This window comes from Onychostruthus taczanowskii, unplaced genomic scaffold, assembly GCF_017590055.1.
Source record: "Onychostruthus taczanowskii isolate IOZ18803 unplaced genomic scaffold, ASM1759005v1 scaffold80, whole genome shotgun sequence".
NCBI lineage: Eukaryota > Metazoa > Chordata > Aves > Passeriformes > Passeridae > Onychostruthus > Onychostruthus taczanowskii.
This window is the reverse complement of record NW_024505893.1, coordinates 24689-42049: the sequence shown is the minus strand read 5'-3', so window position 1 is coordinate 42049 and position 17361 is coordinate 24689. Positions and strand designations below refer to the sequence as shown.

Genomic DNA, 17361 nt, shown 5'->3' with positions numbered 1-17361 from the left:
GTTCCTCACTGATCTGTGCATTGTTTTCCTTCTCCCTGCTTGTTTTTTCTACTCCCTGCTTGTTTTCTCCCAGCTGAACATGATATGGAGCTGCAGTGAGCACAGTAAAGGGATTCCCTGGATGCACAGGTCTCTTTTTGTGGGCACCCAGTGCAAGCTTAATAGGCTCTTGTGAACATTCTTGACAATCTCTGATTGATCTTTCATGTGGGGGAGGAGTAGGGTGATTGCATAGAAGGAGTTGTGCTAACAAAAGACCCTGTGCTTTGGTATCTGCCTTCCCTGGGGAACAGCTTCCTCTGCCTTTTCTCCATATGTGATTATCCTGAGGAGTGCATTCACCTCTCCTCTGAACTGGCAGCCCGTTTATAGCTGCAAGCAGCATTTCTATTAAGGAACTGTCAGATATTTCTGAACTAAGTTTTTGCTTTGAGTGGTACCCTTTTAGTTTTTCCAGATTCTGGGCCTTCAGTTAGGTTTCCTTCTCTGATGTTGCTTTCCCCTGACTTTTGTCCTCTTAAAAAATGTAACTGGCTGCAATTTCGTAGTCACTTGCGGTCTTATTTCTTGCCCTTTCTAACCACTGTTAGATAGAGTCAGATTCAAAGGTGTTCCCTCATGGCTGTTTTTAATACTTTTCAGTATTATTTTGGACTGGAACTAGCTTTTATTTCTTTTATAGGCTTGTTTTACAGTTTGATCAGTGAACCAAAAAAGCCATGTTTTTTTCTCTTCTGCTTCAGTTGGCTGGTGCAGAGCTTCCTGTGGGCCTGTCTCAAGGTAGTATGTGCACTGGCAAATGTTTTTCTGGGAGCCTGTGTACAAGAGCTGAGGTCAACTCATTTCAGAAATGCTTAATGACCTCCTGTATAAAATTCAGAGTACTTTGAGAGAAAACAAGGATGCTGCATCTGAACATATACAGGACAGCGTATGCCCAGATAATGGACATAAGGAGTGCCTCTGTTGCACCAAGTGGTTTTGTGTGCACCTACTGTGCAGGAAATCCTTCACTATAGCCAGAGATTCCTGTGGGTTGGTGGCAAGGGTTGCTTGATAAATCACCTGTCCCTCCATTTCCTGAGTTCTTCAATAGGCTTTCTGGTGCTTCAGTGAGCACTACAAAATTGTGCTTTAAAAAGACAAAGTGGTTGGTAGGGTGTTGAACTTCTGAAGTATGTTACAAATTTAAATTTTCTTAGTGAGGGTGTGTTTGGATGGCTGCCTGTGCCCGGTGGGGCTGTAATACAGGATGTGGTGAGGAGGCACACCAAGTTATTTATGGACCCTTTTGCTAGGTGAAATATGTGCTGTGATAGCTCCTGGCTCTGCTTGCAGCTTGCTGAGAAGGTGGATAGGCACAGTGATCCTTGGAAAGAATGTCCTGTTCCACTGGGACAGTGTCTGGAAGCGAGCAGTTGCAGGTGCATGCAGTGTCATCTGTTTGGTCTGGGTGCTGCTTGCTGGGGTCCCCAAGGGCCCTGCCAGCCTGTGAGTGACTGTGTGACACTGCTGAGCCCAAGCTGCAGCACCTTGCAGAGTAGGGACAGTCTGCTGGACAGCCTGGCAGCCTGCTGGGAAATCTTGTGGTACCAGTGAGCAGGAATGACTGTGGACAGCAGCTGCCTGCATGCTTTGCCTGGAGAGGGCTCTGAGGGGAAATTGCTGCTGCTGTGGTCCACTGGAGCTCAGACTGTTCCCTGGACACATTTATTTTTGCAGCACAGCTGGTTCATGCTTTTTGATGCCTGCTCCCAGAGAGCCTGATGTTACAGGGTCAGTGGATCTGGACAAAAAGCAGTATTCTATTGCTGGTATGTTTTGGTAAGTACCATGCTATTCCTGAGCTTGGGAATTTAGTGTGAGCCATAGCAGTGTGTATTGCCTTGTCACTCTCACTCCAGCTGCGTGGATTGTGTGGCATCCCTGCCTCAGAGAAGCATGCATATCTGGGTAGGAACAGCCCAGAAGCTTGGTATTGCAGTAGTGTTTCAAGATGGATGTCTCTGCCAGGAGGGGCTATTTTTGAAGCTAACTGGTGAGGAGAAGCAGTGCACACTGGAGTGTTTGCAGGTACCTCTGTGCTAAAAGGAAAGCTGCTCTGTAGCACCAGGTAAGCTGCAGCTCCTTGCTGTGGAGCGTGGGATGGCTCTGGCATGGCTCTGTTAGTGACAGGCTGGAGTAGCCAAGTGTCTTTCTAGGCAGATCTCAGGTTTTTCATTCCGTCCTCTGATCTTGTTTTTGTCACTGACTGCACAGACTGATGGCTCTTCCATGATTTTAACAACTGCCCTTTCATAGCTTCCCCACTTCTCGGACAAGGGTTTGTTGTGGGTGGTCTGTGGCCTCACTGGTCTAGATCACTGGCTTAAGAGATCTGTGCAGCAGAGAGGTTTATAAACCTGTTGGATAACAACTCCTGGGCAGAGATCTGTACTGAATTCTGTCTGGAGAGAGGAGGCTTGCTAGGAAAGGGAGGTTGGAATTGCTGACAGGCCATGCTCATCCTGTTTGGGAGTTTGAGGTTCTGGGGAGGTTTGGCATCACAGTGGCAGCTGCTCTTTCCTCCTACAGTGGGACTAACCACATTAGCAGGAATGTCCCCTGAGATCAGGGTAGGAAGGATGTGTATCTTGTGTGTAATCTGCTCTCCAGGCTGGCAGAACTCGTGGGAGCTCTCAGTCTGCAGCAGGGAGGATGAGGAGGAAGCAATCCTCAAGTCAAGAGGTGGCATTTAGGTTATGTATTGATGTTGACCGTCTCTCTGTCTGCTGCCTGCAGTGTGCCATGCTTTTCCTCAACACAAATCCACAACACGAACAAGTACTAGGCCAGAGTGGTCCACTTCTTTGTGAGGCTGCCTGTGTTACTGAGTCTGAAACTCTGGAGCTGTCTGTAGCTATGGAGCCTGTAAAGGCCAGTTGTGCTTAGAGAGTTCTGCCTGGGAACAGGAGGGGAGCATTTCGTAATATAGGCTTATCTTTGACTGGCTTCTGCTATGGTGTTTGAATTGGTTTGAGAAAACACTATTTGTCTTGTTTAGAAACTGTTTGTTTGCAGAGATGCTGGCACACACTTGTCCATGTGAGGAGGCACATCCAAACATCATAGGATGGTTCAGCAGGCTTGAGAAGGAGAGCACATATACTCTGGAGCTGTTGGCTGCAGGCCTAACCAGAGGGAATCCCAGAGATCTTTGCTGGTCTGAGAGTGTCACTGCTGTCTGTGCTTTGTGGGGGTGCTGGAGGAAATGGAATACTCCTGTATGGCCTTGGTCAGTCATTTGTGTGAGTTTTTCTATTGCAGCCAGGCTTGCTCTGCCCTGGTTTGGGATCTCATGACCTCTGCATTGGCCCTACTTGAGGCTTGAAGCAGCCTCACTATGCCATGGACAGCAAAGGAGAGGGATCTGGATGTTAGCTCTTAGCTCCTGTCCTCAGTAGCCATTCTTTCATTGGAAATGCAGTGTTATGAGTAGTTCAAGTCTTCAGTGTGCCTTGCTAGCATGGTAACATTTTGGCAGCACAAAAACAGCTGAAAGCCTGTAGTAGATACAGCTTTTAGGAAAGAGAAGTGCTCTGCACCGTGAGCTCAGCACTGCTGGTGGTCCATCTGCCACTCCTGGTGTGACTCCCTGGGTGTGGGGCTGGTGTACACTCAGTGATGCATGTTGGCTGATCTCCTTTAGCAAGCATGTTTCTAAAGCAAAACCTGTTATAATCTTCCTGTGAAGGAAACACTGGCTGGTCCTGGAATAGTTTTGGCTGCAGTTTGGCTACACGTGTCAGATAGCAGTTTTGAAAACCCTGAGGAAGAGGATGATTTTGTACAGAGAGTGATTTGTTCAGTATTTAGAAAATATTTTTATATTCTCTTAGATAAATCCAACAAATCTCTTCCATAATCCTGAGTGAATCTTAGTTCTTCCAGACAAAAACAGTGAATCCAGTACCTGTCTGCACTTTCCTTCCTTACACCTGGCTGCTTTCACACTGGTAGCAAGCAACTCTGGTGGCCGTTGCTGGTGATCAGTAGTAGCTACTGCTGCTGGCTGAGTCATGCGTAGTGTTGATGTCCTTATCCTTTCTCCAAACCTCCTTATCTCTCTGGTGCACCTGACCCAGCCTGGAATGCCTGCCATGCCTTGTCCTGACTGTTGTGTCTCTTTGGGACATGACCTGCCCTGTTCTTTGCCTCTGTTGAGAGCGGCTGCATGCTGTCTCAGTGGTATTGCAGTGCTGTGAAATCCATCTCTGAGCACAGAGGAATGCTGCGGGCCTGTGATGGAAGAGAAGATGCCTGGGAGGCCTCTGGGTGGCAGTCAGAACCCCTGGGCAGAGCCCTGTGTGGTCCCTGCAGTGGGTGGGAAAGCTGCTTCAGAGGTTTAATAGAGCAGCTGGGTGCTGACCAAACCAGAGATCGTCTGCGCAGAGAATAAAGAGTTAGACACCCTTCCAAGGACTGGTTGGAGCAGGGCAGGCCTGATAAATGTGCATACACAGTGAGATGGTGATGTTTGATGCAGTTAAGAATGGCCTGCCCGATCAGATGAGAACAGCAGGGGCTGATGGTGTGGTTTTTCCCTTCTATGGGGATAGGAAAATGAAAAAAATGAGGTGCTCCAATTCAGTACAGTGGTGCTGAGGTCCCATTTAATGCACTGCACTGGCCTCTTTTCAGTGACTGCAGTCTATCTTGAATGGCCATTCCAGGGGGGAAATGCTAACCAGGACACAAGGCTGTGAGGAAAACTCCAGGCAGTAGCAAGAAGCCAGCCAGGAAGAAAAGGAAAGGCAGATGTATCTGCTTGCAGGACACTGTTTTCTTCCCGTTTGCCTCCTGTCTGAGGATGAATTGCTTGATGATACCTTGCTCTTGGTAATGTATATCCTACTGATACTGCTATTTTTTGCCTTCCCCAGCATGACTTTGCCTATCCTCCTCCCCTGTAGTGCAGCCAAGTTGCTGCTGTGAGGATAAGAAAACCTTTCCTTTGCTGCACCCTCAAAGACAAAAGGAAGGAGGGTGTCATCTGGCCCTCTGGAATATCTGAGCTTTGGGTTTGGTCTGTCTAGGGGCACATGGAAGGGGATGGGATGATGGAGGGGAGGAATAATCATGTGGGAAAACAGGCTGCATTTCTTGAGGCAGGCAGAGCTGTAAGCTGTGAAATGCTTCATAGGAAAGGAAGGGACATAACCTGGGGAGGTTTTGTGTTCTGTGCTTCGTGCTTTAGGATTTCCTTTGTGAATGTCACTTGGGAATTGGGATAAGTCAAACCTACTGCAATTTGCAGTAACAGAACCCTGCTCTGCATCCAGCAGCAGGGCAGATGTGTGCTACTGGTAGCAAACTGCTGTTAGCCAGGATGCAGATGAGCCAAAATGTGTCTCTTATGGCAAGGAGAGGAACGCTGGTCAGCACCAGGGCTGTTGTGCTGCTCAGCACCTTGTGCATCTTGGCTGAGGGACTTGAGACCCAGCAGGTATTTGGTGGCTCTGCTGTAGCTCTTTCTTGGTGATCCAGGAGGGTGCTGTCATATTTTTTGGCCTTTGCCTGTTACTGTGTTACACCTCTTCGGTGCAGCTTGCTTTACTTGCCCATCTCAGGCTGCAGCTGTTGCAGTGGCTTGAGGGCAGAGTGGCAAGAGTGTGCTGGCAAGCCCTGAGTCCTCCATCTCTCTCTCCCTTGGGGAAGCTCTCAGAGCAGGCTGATGCTTTCCTCCCAATCCACCTGTAATTGGCTCACCTACCTGTGCTGGTGCCTGATCTGCAGAGCCTGATGAACCTGCTGCTGTCCCAGTTTATTGCTCTGTTTGCTGGCAACAGGGACTTGGTTTCTGAAAGTGGAGTAGGTCTCTCCTCCCCTGTGTGTGTGCATCGGTGGTGTCTCATGCAAACACACCACGCGGGGCTCGGGGAGGGTCCTGCTGTCAGGAAGCTGTGGCACATTTCGGGTGGCGTCTCACCGCTGGCACACAGTTTGTGTGCTCATCCCTTGACACCTGCTTTGGCCACTATCCGAGGTGGACTCTATGGATGGACACCTCTCTGATCACATCTGCTTTTACAAGCTGCCCCGTGCCACCGCCAGTCTGCATAGCGTCCCGGTGTCCCGTTTGTGTCCAGGCCGGCTGCCTTCTGCCCTCTAGCGGGAACATGTTTTGGGAATAGGTGCTACTCCAGCGGTTCGCGGGGTACAGGAGCATCGGGAGCGTCCCGTGCCTTGTGAGCCCCGTGGAAATTCTGGCATCTTTCCAGAAGCCCAGTCTCAGAGTTTAATATCACCTTGAAGGGAAACCTGAGCTGTCAAAGTCAGGAAAAATATTGAAGAGCAGCTAAACTGACACTACTAAAGGCTTAGTCCACGTCTGTGCATCTAATAAAGGTGGTAGTGCTGACAAGGATGCACAGCAGGCCAGTGCTGGGAAAGGTGGATGTGTTCTAACATGGAAACTACAGGAACACCCAAGGTCCCTGGCTGCTGCCACTTGGAGAAATCAGTGCAAATGTGCAGGGAAACAGTCTTGACCAGAGAATGAGCTGCCACTTACGAGTGATTGGTAAAACAAGCACTGAACAGCCCAGGATATCCGCAGAAAAAGAGAGCATTTCATGGGCTTGACCCTTAACTTGGGGATAAGGACTGGCTCTGAGGCTGGGGCACAGGGCGGGGTTGGGCAGTGACTCTGGATGCACACTGGGCTTTTCTCCTGCCTTGTTCCAGCTGCAGTAGGCACTACGCCAAGAGCAGATTTCCAGATGTTGCACATCAGTTGAAACACTGTTTTGTTATTTGGATGAGATTTTCTTTGGACTAGTACTTGCTTATAATAGTTTTTATATATACTTTTGAAAAAAAATCTAAGAGCATATTTTTATACATATACATTTATATAGGTAAGAGGGTGGTAAACATACAAATAATATTTGAAGACTTCCTCCAGAATGAGGACTGTTGTCATTGCTCTTAAGAAGATTTGATTAGTTCTGTTCATACATGGAGGGCATCACCTGTGACCCAGTATAGTGGCAGAGTCAGAGCAGCAGAAAACCTACTTGCTTTTCGAAACAATATTAGTTTTTTTAACTTGGGGAACGCTTTCATTTTTTTCAAGGAGGAAGCTATGCAAAGAGTACTGCCCAAGCAGGAAATTGTTGCATAAGACTTCATATTGCCCCTTCAGTGAAAAGGAAAGCAAAAAATTATCTTTTGTTGTTGAAAAGAAAAAAAAGAAGTAGATTAGAAAATGCTTTAATGTCCTCTTGCTGTGGTCTCTAGGAGGTAGAGGATTAGGTCCATTGAATCTGCAGAGAATTTTGACACTTTTACTGCACTGCAATAAAAATACCAAATGAATTGGTTCTTAGATAATATGTACATGATTTGTTATAACAAATAGCGATAAGAGTGCTTGTAAAAGCGATCGTATACATCTGTGTATTGCCCTGGCAAAAAATGGGGACACAGTGCAGCTCTGGCCAGACTTCAGCTCTATCAAAGTTAAAATGTTTAGGATTTATTGTGAGGAAGGGATAGTGAACAATAGACCCAGGAAGAATAGAGACCATAATTAAGCTCCCATGTCTGCTTACAAAAAAGCAGATATGAGGATTTTTCAGAATCATGGGATTTCATCGGCTGTGGTTTCCTGGGTTAGGGGAATTGACTAAGCCTCTGACAGAGGCAACCAATAATGAAAACACAGAACTTGTTGTATAGTGCTCAGAGAGGGAACAAGCTTTTAAAGCAATAACATGGTGTCTGCTCCTTCTCTTGGGCTCCCAGATTATAGAAATCCCTCCAATCTGTATGTACATGAAGTGAAGATAGTAGAGTGATAATGCAGAAATTGTGACTGCACCACAAACCAGTCACATATTATTCCACTCAATTCAATTGCATTGGGAAGACCAGCCTGCAGGAAATCACTGTCAGCATCAAAAATATTGGAGAAAGCTGCCTCTTTATCCTGGGACATCCCATAACAGTCCATGTTCCACGTGCTGTGGAAAAACTGCAGAGACAGCGTGTGACCAAGCTCTATTGCCACAGTGGGTCATGTACATACATGGGCATGAGCTGATCCTCCTAATGGCAGATAACATCATCTTAAAGGATGTGACTCCTTGAATTCAGCAGGTCTCACATCTCTGCCTGGTGATTTGAAGCTCCAGTTTGAATATTGTGTTCAGTTTTGGGCCCCTCACTACACAAAAGACACTGAGGTGCTGGAGCGTGTCTGGAGTTGGTGAAGGGTCTAGGGAATTAAGTTTATGAGGAGTGCTTGAGGAGTGCTTGGGGCTGTTTGGCTTGGAGAAAAGGAGACTCAGGGTGACCTTATCACTTTCTACAGCTCCCTGAAAGGAGGTTGTACTGAGTTGGGGGTTGGTCTGTTTTCCCAGGTAACAAGTGACAGGACAAGAGGACAAATGGCCTCAAGTTGCATCAGAGTAGGTTTAGGTTGGATATTAGGAAAAACTCTTCACTCAAAGGGTGGAGAAGTGGTGGAATTAAGTGTGGGAATCACCAGCCCTGGAAGTATTCAGAAAACAGGTGGATGAGGCACTCGTGTACATGGGTTACAAAGTTAGTGGTGAACGTGCTCATGCTTTGTTAATGGTTTGATGATCTTAGAGGTATTTTCCAACCTTAACAATTCTATGGTTCTCTGATGGAGAATATCACCTGTATGATGCACATTTTAAATAAACTAGAGACTGATTTAACTGATGTTCTCTTATATTACCCAAATCTAGTTATTTTTCCAGATGTTTTGTCCTCCTACCTGCAAGGACGCTGTGATGAGCCAGGTAAAAGCAATTGAAACAGAGCCACTCTTAGCAAGGATAAGTGCACAGGGACAGGATTAGTAGCCTTAGCACATGCAGCATCCTGGGAAGAGGAGAACGTCTCTGTGGACTCCCGATATGTTTTTGGGGTGTGTCAGGCAGCAGGAATATTATGGAAAGAATAGGGATTCTTCACATCAGCAGGACAGAGTATCTATCCCTTAGAAAAGAAATATTTAATTTGTTAGAATTAATACAGTTACCTGTGGTTCTGGATGGTCAGACAGGAAAGCTTCCTTAACAAAATTAAGTCACTGTGTGTCCTCTGTGACCTCTTGATTGGATACTTTTGCAAACAACCGCTGGAGGCAGTGCTTTGCTGCTGGCAGTGAATTTCACGAAATGCATACATAAGAGCTTTCCCTTTCAAGAGAACTACAGGCCAGCTTGCTGAAAGCACAAGTATTTCAGTCAAACTTCAGAGCAAAAGCTCCAAATGTGTCATTTAGTCTGGGAAAGAAGGCAGCATTTTTTAAGATAATACCAGGGAACAGTGAGTACCTCTCCCCAGTAAATGACCAGTCGAGGAATGTAGGAGTACTGTGGTTCCAGGAGGCTGTCAGGCTGCCCTGTTGGAGTTCGTTTTCCTTGTTGCTGTCAGTCATTGTTGCTATCAGAATGTTACACAGACGTATTTACCACGACTCGGTGTAGCGAAGGTCCCTGCAGCAGTTCCATAGCTCAAGAACAGTTGCTACTTGTTCTCTTTAATTATGGGAGTAAGTAAATCCAGATTTATAATTTGTCTACCAAAAAGTGATTTTCAGGGATCACACTGTGATCAGTTCTGAACAAAACCATGGGGTAGTTGCCGTGGGATTTGGCTGAAATGTTCAGAGCAGCATCTGATCTCTGTGGATCGATCCTGTCCTGTAGATATCTGCAGAGATTAGTGTGGGACCCTCTGCTGCCCTGTACTGGCACTGGACACTCAGCACTGATGTAAATCTGGGTGATGCAGGGATTGGTTAAGTAACAGATCAAAAGAGGATCATCAGGGACAGCCAAGCTGCTTAAAAATTGTGTGCTCTTGTGCTGTAAGTACATTCAGACTCTAGAACATGCATGTTAATCCCTGTGGGAAGGGTTGTGGTATTTTAGAAAGCACTGTTTGGAGAAAGGTTGGAGCTGCAGGATGCAAGCTATACCTTTGAGTACCTTATGTCTTTGAGTGCTGCAGGGAGGAAGAGCACAGGGTGGAAGGAGGGAATCACCTTCTGGAACATGCTGTGGAAAGGACATGAGGCAGACTACAGCATCTCTCACTGTGTAAAATAGATCTTGAAAGCTGGAGAGGGGTAGAAAGAGAAGAGTGCCGTATCAGAGATGGAAGAGCTGCCCAAGTAGGCATTCATTCTTCCCCTGGAAAAAAGACCAGGTACTGCCTCAGAGAGGAGCTTGAAGAGCTAATGAGTGAATTATTTTTTGATGTGTGTTTCTACAGTGAGAACTACTGTCAGGTAGAATTACAACCTTTCCACATCCTCCAATTAAGACTGAATATCCTTATGTAAGTTTTAGTCTTTAAGAGATAACTTTTCCATGCAGGTAACTAGGTGACTAAATTAGTGCTGCAAAGAAAGTTTGAGTAGATGTGCTGTCCTTGTCTTACATGTTCAAGCCTTGTTTCTCTCCATGGCTTGTCTAGTGACAGTCACAATTAGCACTGGTTAGTGGTGGTTGTTAGCTAAGCTCAGCCTCTGCAAGCTTTCCTTCAGTACATCTGATGGAGTTGCTGTACCCCTTTTTCTGGGGAGAACTCAGTTGTCCCTCCCCCCCAGCCTGAGAGGTGCTTCTTTCTCTTTGGCCTTGCTCCCCTCAGCTCACCTCTAACCATGCCTAAGTATTTCTGGGGAGGAAGAAACCTGCCTCAGGTAATAAGGTTTCTCCCTTCCTACAAGCAGAGGCTCAGAGGTGGACACAGATGGGACCACTTACTGTAGTGCTGGAGTGCACGGAGTACGAGAGCTTAGGGTCTGTGCTCTGGGTTTTGGCTGAAATAATGCAGCCATCTGGCAAACGAGTGTGCAGAACTTCCCTGCACACCCAGCTTCCTGACTTCTGGTCTCTACCAGGAGGGACCAGAACATGAAGGGCAGAGCAGCAGGGTTGCAGTCACAGTCCAGGAAACCTTCTGCACAAGCCAAAATTATTTTAGAAGGGAGGATGGGGAGATGAGTACTTGCTAAGCCCTAAACCTGTCCTGCACTCTGGCTCTGTACTTCCCTTTTTACTGTCGTTCCATCTCTGGCAGTGTTCTACACTGCTGCTGTACATCACCATAGCAAGTGCAGGTTTTTTCCTTTAAAAGTAAATAAAGCAGGTGTTCAGAGAGCACAGTGTGTCAGACAGAAAGGTAATTGGTAGCAGCCAAATCTGTTCTCCAGGGAGGGTGGCCTGACTCTCAGGTCCAGCATGCTGATATCCACAGAAGTCCAGGGAGCCAGAGTCTGCAGCAACGCAGCCGTGGAGCACAGAGGGTAACTTGCAAAACATCAGCGTGCTCTTACTGCTGGCAAAGCCATGTCTGGCTTTGCTCCCTGACACAGAATTCCTTGCAAGTAGTCTCTATGGGAGTCCTGCTGCAGGCTCCTAGGCAGGAGATGGGAGTGGCTGGCTGTCTCACCGGCACTGACTGTTCCTTTGAGCAGCAGAAGTAGCTCTTCTCACTTATCCTCAGGATCCTTCCTAGCTTTTTCCTGGAAGTGCCACTTACCATGCTGAGTCCCCAGGATTTGAGCTTGTCAGGGTGGCTGAAACTGTATGAAACCTTCTGTGGGGCTGCATCCCAAGTCAGCTCTGTGTGGTACCGTGCAAGAGAAGAGCTGAGTGATGTCTGCATGGGAACATTTGCCTTAACTAAGTCCAGGATAAGTGTGGATTTAAGTGCTTTGGTTTATAAATAAACAGTGCTGTGGCCAAGGTAGATTTAAGTAGAGCTGGCAACAGCGCTGCTTGGGAAGGGATCTCTTTACCACATGGCCTGCTGTTGGACTTCCTGTTGCATGCTAATCCCTTAAGCCTGCTTTAGCTCTGTTAATTTTTCTTCTTTCCTTTTTTCCCCGATGGGCTGTCTCCGTGGCGCGTGAATGCCAGCGTTCCTAGGTCAAGCTTGTGCCTGCGACTGGGCCAAGCATCCAGGCTGCCTTCTGAGCGCTGGGTACCATGTGGCAGGGCCCCAGGGATGGTGGTGCCTGAATGTGTCCCATTCTCTCTGTCTTACAGGCTCTGCAGTCTGCGCCTGAAGAAACTCACAGTGCTGAAAGAGCTGGACAAGGAGCTGAGCTCTGTGCTTATCGCTGTGAAGATTCAGGTAGGCTCCTCTCCTTGCTGCTGCCCGATGGCAGCAAGCCAAGCCCATCCTTGTGCCCTCTGTGAAGTGCTGGTCTGCATGTCCCTTGCCTAGTGCCAACCAACCCCTCTGTCTCAGTCAGCATGCTCAGGGAGATTTTGGCTCTCAGGCAGGTGGGAATGATGCCCTAGGGACAGCATCAAGATACCTGGTGCTGGCTTGTATCGGGAATGAATTTGGTTAGATACTGGGACAGAATCTGTCATGCCTCCCTGCCTGCCTCTGCCAAGACCCTCCTCTCAAATTGCTGTTTGGAGTTTGTCATCCTACTGTTCCCTACCCTTTAAGAGAGGATCAGTGCTGGATGGTTTCCAGCAGTGTCTTCCATCCAGATTGCTCCCTGGGGAGTGAAGGGTGGGAAAGGAAGGGTGCAAGGGATCAGCGTCTCTGTGCATAATGTTCTGCTGATATTTGTACCCTGTCTGATCTCTAATATCCCTTCCCTTTCCCTGCACATCCCTACTAGGCCTGGTGCCTCTACTGTGAACCAGGCAGAAGGGAGGGGAGAGGATCTTTGTCACCTAGGGGGCAGGAATTTGCCACCATCCTGATATGTGCGATCCCTCCACCCTCTCTGCTGCTTGTGGTGGAGCGATGTGTTCCTGGGGGTGCAGGCACATCCTTTCCACATGCCAAAGGACAGCATGGAAACAAAATACATCTTGAGGAAGCTGTCCTGGCCACAGCTTCCCTGACCCAGCTAGGGTGCTGGTGTCCTTCCTTCGTTCTTGTCAGCTGGCACGAAAGCAGCTGATCCCGTTGAAAGCATCGTGGGTCGGCAGCTCAGCAGCTTTGTGCTCCCACAGAGCTCTTTGTGCTGCACACATTAGGATCTAAATCCTGGATTAATGCTGGAAGCTGCAGTATTAGTGGAGCTCTGTGAGCTGGAGTTTGCCTTCATGGCAGACCTGATTCACTTGCACAGAAGAAACTGAAAGCAAAATGTATGAAACCTGAGGCAGGGAGTGAGGACAGACGAGGAGGCTGTGGTCCACACACTATTGGTCAGTGTCCCACTTTGCTGGCATTTCCATCACTGTATGTATGGTGTCGTTCAGGAGAGCTGAAAGCCCTGGAACCCCGGAGACCCGTGCCACTGTGGTGCAGGCTTTAGCAAGGAACCAACCTGAGCAGCAGAGAGCTGCCTGACTGGCCCTTGGAAATGTGGAAGCAATCCAGGCTGGGCCACAGCTGACAGCTGCCCTGACCAGGACTAGGGGGCTGGCAGCCAGCTGGGAGCTGTGGGTCCTGCTTGACTGGGAGGGCTGGAGTGGTCCCTGACTTCTCTCCTGTCAACCAAGTCAGCCCAAGCTGAATGTGCTTCCCTGCACTAGGAAACCTTGGGTTCTTGTGCAGCCCACTTGTGCTGGGGCTGACGTGTGCTGAGTGTGCATGGCCTCAGCTGCAGCCCTGACACTGCAAATGTGGAACTGTGGAAGAGGCTGCACAGTGGGACTCCAGCTCTCTCAAACAGACCGTCCCCATCCCTGCCACAGGCCAATCTTGCACCTTGATGGCAAAAGAAATTAATAGGCCTCAGCAGTTTGAAGCCAGAGAGCCTTCTTGCTGCAGGGCTTCTTTTCCTGTTAGGGAATGGAGGCTGCATCCAGAGATTGAATTTAACCATGGTCACCTCCTCTCTGCATGGCCATGTAGCTGTGGCTGCATGCTGATGTAGACTTCCTGCAAAGCTGAAGAGAACAAGGAGAATGCTTTTGCCCACATTACCCCATGGCTCAGCATTCCTTGTGGGAGTGGGCTGAGTTTGTGTGCCTCCCTAGGCTGCTTTCCACCTGCCTGACCAGCTGCCTTGGCAGGGTTTGGGACTGCTGGAAGGCAGATGGAGGCTGTAGGCAGCTTCAGCACAGTGTGCCTACAGAGTGGCCTCAGATGGATCCATTCCTCCTGCTCCTCTCCTAGGTAACAGATGAGTCACACTAGTAAGAAACTGTTTGAAGGCTTTCCAATGAGCATTCCATCTTTTGGATGGAAACAGCTGATGTACATAATTTATAAATGACCTGAAAATTCCCAAGGGGGAAGCTGGGGACCAGAGGAAAGGAGAGCTGTATTTCTCTCGCTTCAGTAGTAGTTCTGTTAGGGTCAGGAAGTTGCTGCTTTGAAGGCAGATTGCATGGAAATAAAGCTCTGACCCTGCCTGGATGGAGCTGCCACCCAGGCAATAGCTCCAGTGCTGGAGACAGTCTGCTTATAAAATGTGCATGACCCAAAGGACAGTGTAAAGGCTGTCCAGAACTCCTCATCTTTTTCTCACAGTGCCCTTCTCGTCTTAAAAGACAGCTTCCAAGGGTACCATGTGCTGCTCCTTCATCTGGAAATACCACTGTGAAGGGGAACTTTTATGTCTACAGAACTTATTAATTTCCCAGAGGTAATTTGAATAGATAATATTCCATGGATTTGAGTGAGATAAAAGGCTGAACTCCTGTGGAAAAGGGGATTTGCTCTCATTCACTTGAGTGGTTTTTTAACCTTTGTCCCTTGTTCTTTGTTTTAACAGACTGGAGCCATCATAGAGCATTTCCTTCTGTGTGTTGTTTAGCGTGGCACTAAGAGATTTGGATGTGCTGGCTCAGCTCCATACAGCTGCAGATACCTGCCTTGGTATCGCAGCTGATTATGGCATGAAGGGAAACACAGTGTTCCCACTCAGCAGAGAGGCTGTAGTTCACAAACACCCTGTCTTGAGCCATGAAGAGAGGAAACAGTCAAAGAAAAAGAAGACAAGGCCCAGCACTCCCAGAACTTTCAGCTCCTGTGACAGGTGCTGTGGATGCAGGTCTTCCTGCATCTGCCTGCAGGATATAGCTGGTGACTCAGGTTCAAGCCTTGGTGCTGCTGTAGAGAGATGATATTGGCAGTCACTACATAGGAGACAAGAGTGTGTGCTATGAAATAGGCCAAGTTAAAAAGGTTGTTTGCCTCTGCCAGGCCTGCCCACTGCCCCAGCCCTGCTCCCTGAAGGAACTTGGGCTCTTTTGGTCTTTCTTACTATCCAGAGTTTTCTGTTTATGCCTCAATAATGCTTTGTTTCTTATCTCTTTGTAGTATTTTTCACTCCTGCCTGAGCAATCCTAGCTAAACCCTAAATTTGTTTATTATATTAATGGGCTGTTCTCTCCCAAAATGCACGTTCAACTTGAATTCTGGTGTTTTGCTGTCTGCCTAGTCCAGTACTTGTATTAGTTCTCTCTCATTTTCCAGATGTGGAATGCTGCTCTAGCCTCAACCTTCTTATAAACCAGACCAGTCAGGACAGACTTACACCTGAAATTTGGGTTTGTACCTTGCAAACCAGAACTGGGCATCACGCACCTGTGTAGTGTAGTGAAAACTCCTTTGTATTTTCAGTTCTTAGGTACTAAAAACCTGTAACCACCACTTGTCCCTAATGCTTTTCCCTTCCTTGACCCTCTTTGTCATCCATGATTTTCACTGTAGCAGTCTGATATTAAGTTTTTCTGTAGTATTCATAGGGATATTCAGGTGTTCTGCAGAGAAATAGGTGTTGCCTGACATTACCCAAGATACAGATCATCTGAGCTATATGAAGTGCTCAGTGTCATGTCCAGTTGAGGTTTGAATTTCTCAAAGGATGGAGAATCCTCAGTATTTCTATGTCCTTGCAATTCCACAGGGGTGTGTGCTGGCATTTCACTGAGGGATTGGATTAACCTAGGATTGAGGCTGGGTATGTAACTTCCTTAGTGGTAAATGACAGTGAGGCACAGGACAGCAATGTTTATGAAACCATCATTTCCTGAACACGCCACTCAGGATATCCTCACCTTTTCTTTGCCATAAGCCCTTCCCCAAAAATAGCATCTTTAGGAAGAGTAATTGCACTTCTACTTGTGTTTTGATGAAAGAATAAATCTTTGGTGGATAATTTCTCTGCAACAAAGAGCAAATGGTGAATCTGCTAAAGTAAATGGTCACTGTCATTGTGACTGCCTATCATCTGTTATCAGATAAGAGTTCAGGAAGGGTCAGGGTGTTCTTGGCCAGGAAGACTCACAGATGGTGAAGGGGATGAGCTCCACCTCCTCTCTTCCGTTTTAGGAAGACCTTTTGCAGGAAAGCCTTGCTCCTGGCACAGTCTCTGGGAACAGCATTGCAAACAGCTTTTGGGAGGATCTGTGGGTTGCGCCACCCTGCAGCCAAGAGGACCTGGTGCATGCAGACAGCATTTTTCTGCCCCCAAGTCATTCAGTGTCTCTATCAGAAACCAAGACATAGAGATAGTAGAGATAGGGCAGGGGTAAAGGAAAGAGTTGGAGTGGGAACACGGTTAGAGTGCCTCTGTTCCTGCCCTTCTGCAATGGTAAAAACCATTTCTGTATGTAGAGAGATAAAGACTGTTGCCTGAGGAAAAGACTAGGATAGAGTTTTCTGAGACACAAGCTGAGCAAGCAGGGGGACCCCCTGTTCTCCTGGACATCCTGACTAGGTCCCAGCAGAGCCATCCTGCCAGCTGTGCTTAGACAGGGATCTGCACTGGGTCTGTCTGCCTGGGGGAGAGATGTCTCCAGGACCTGTCCCTTTCCTGGCCAGGCAGTGCATTGGGACCCTTTCCTTTGTCCTTCCTGGCTCCCTCTGGCTCCAGGAGTGTCCCTCTGGCATGGGAGTGGCACTCCAGGTGCAGAGAGCCAGATTAAGCAGAGCAGGCTTGTGAAGAGCAGGTGCTCCCTGGCAGGTGGGCAAGGAGAAGGGGCCTCTGCCAGCTCAGGGGATACTGCAGGCTTTTGCAAAGCGTTGATAGGCATGTGAAAGGTGGCTCTGCAAGGTGGAACAGAGCAGAGTCAAGGCATCCTCTCTTTCCTTGTGGACTGTGATCACCATTGTCTTGTGTGTGTGATGCAGTTGAGCTCAGTGTGTGTGTCTGTCAATCTCGTTATAGGGTTCAAAGCGAGTCCTGAGGTCAAATGAATACATCCTCCCACCTGGGGGCCTGATGGAGACCGAGCTGGAGCTGACCTTCTCACTGCAGGTACCTGGTGTTACCTGGTCCCTTGGGCTCCCTTACCTGGCATTTTTCAGCAAGCACAACCTTAGGGCTAAATGTGGAAGGCACAGCCTCTGTGGAGGAGCCTGCTGTGGTTGGCCAGCTGCTCCATTGCTCCAGGGATTGTTTTT

The 17361-nt window shown here is 48.0% G+C and overlaps 1 protein-coding gene across 1 annotated transcript in view; it reads left to right on the top strand.

Moving 5' to 3' along the window:
* LOC121346389 (phosphofurin acidic cluster sorting protein 1-like) overlaps positions 1–17361 on the top strand; it is a 54390-nt gene that overhangs the window by 22296 nt on the left and 14733 nt on the right. Inside the window, exons 3-4 of the mRNA XM_041424167.1 lie at positions 12078–12165; positions 17126–17215. Coding sequence (XP_041280101.1) covers positions 12078–12165; positions 17126–17215 — 178 coding nt within the window. The remainder of the gene's footprint in view (positions 1–12077; positions 12166–17125; positions 17216–17361) is intronic.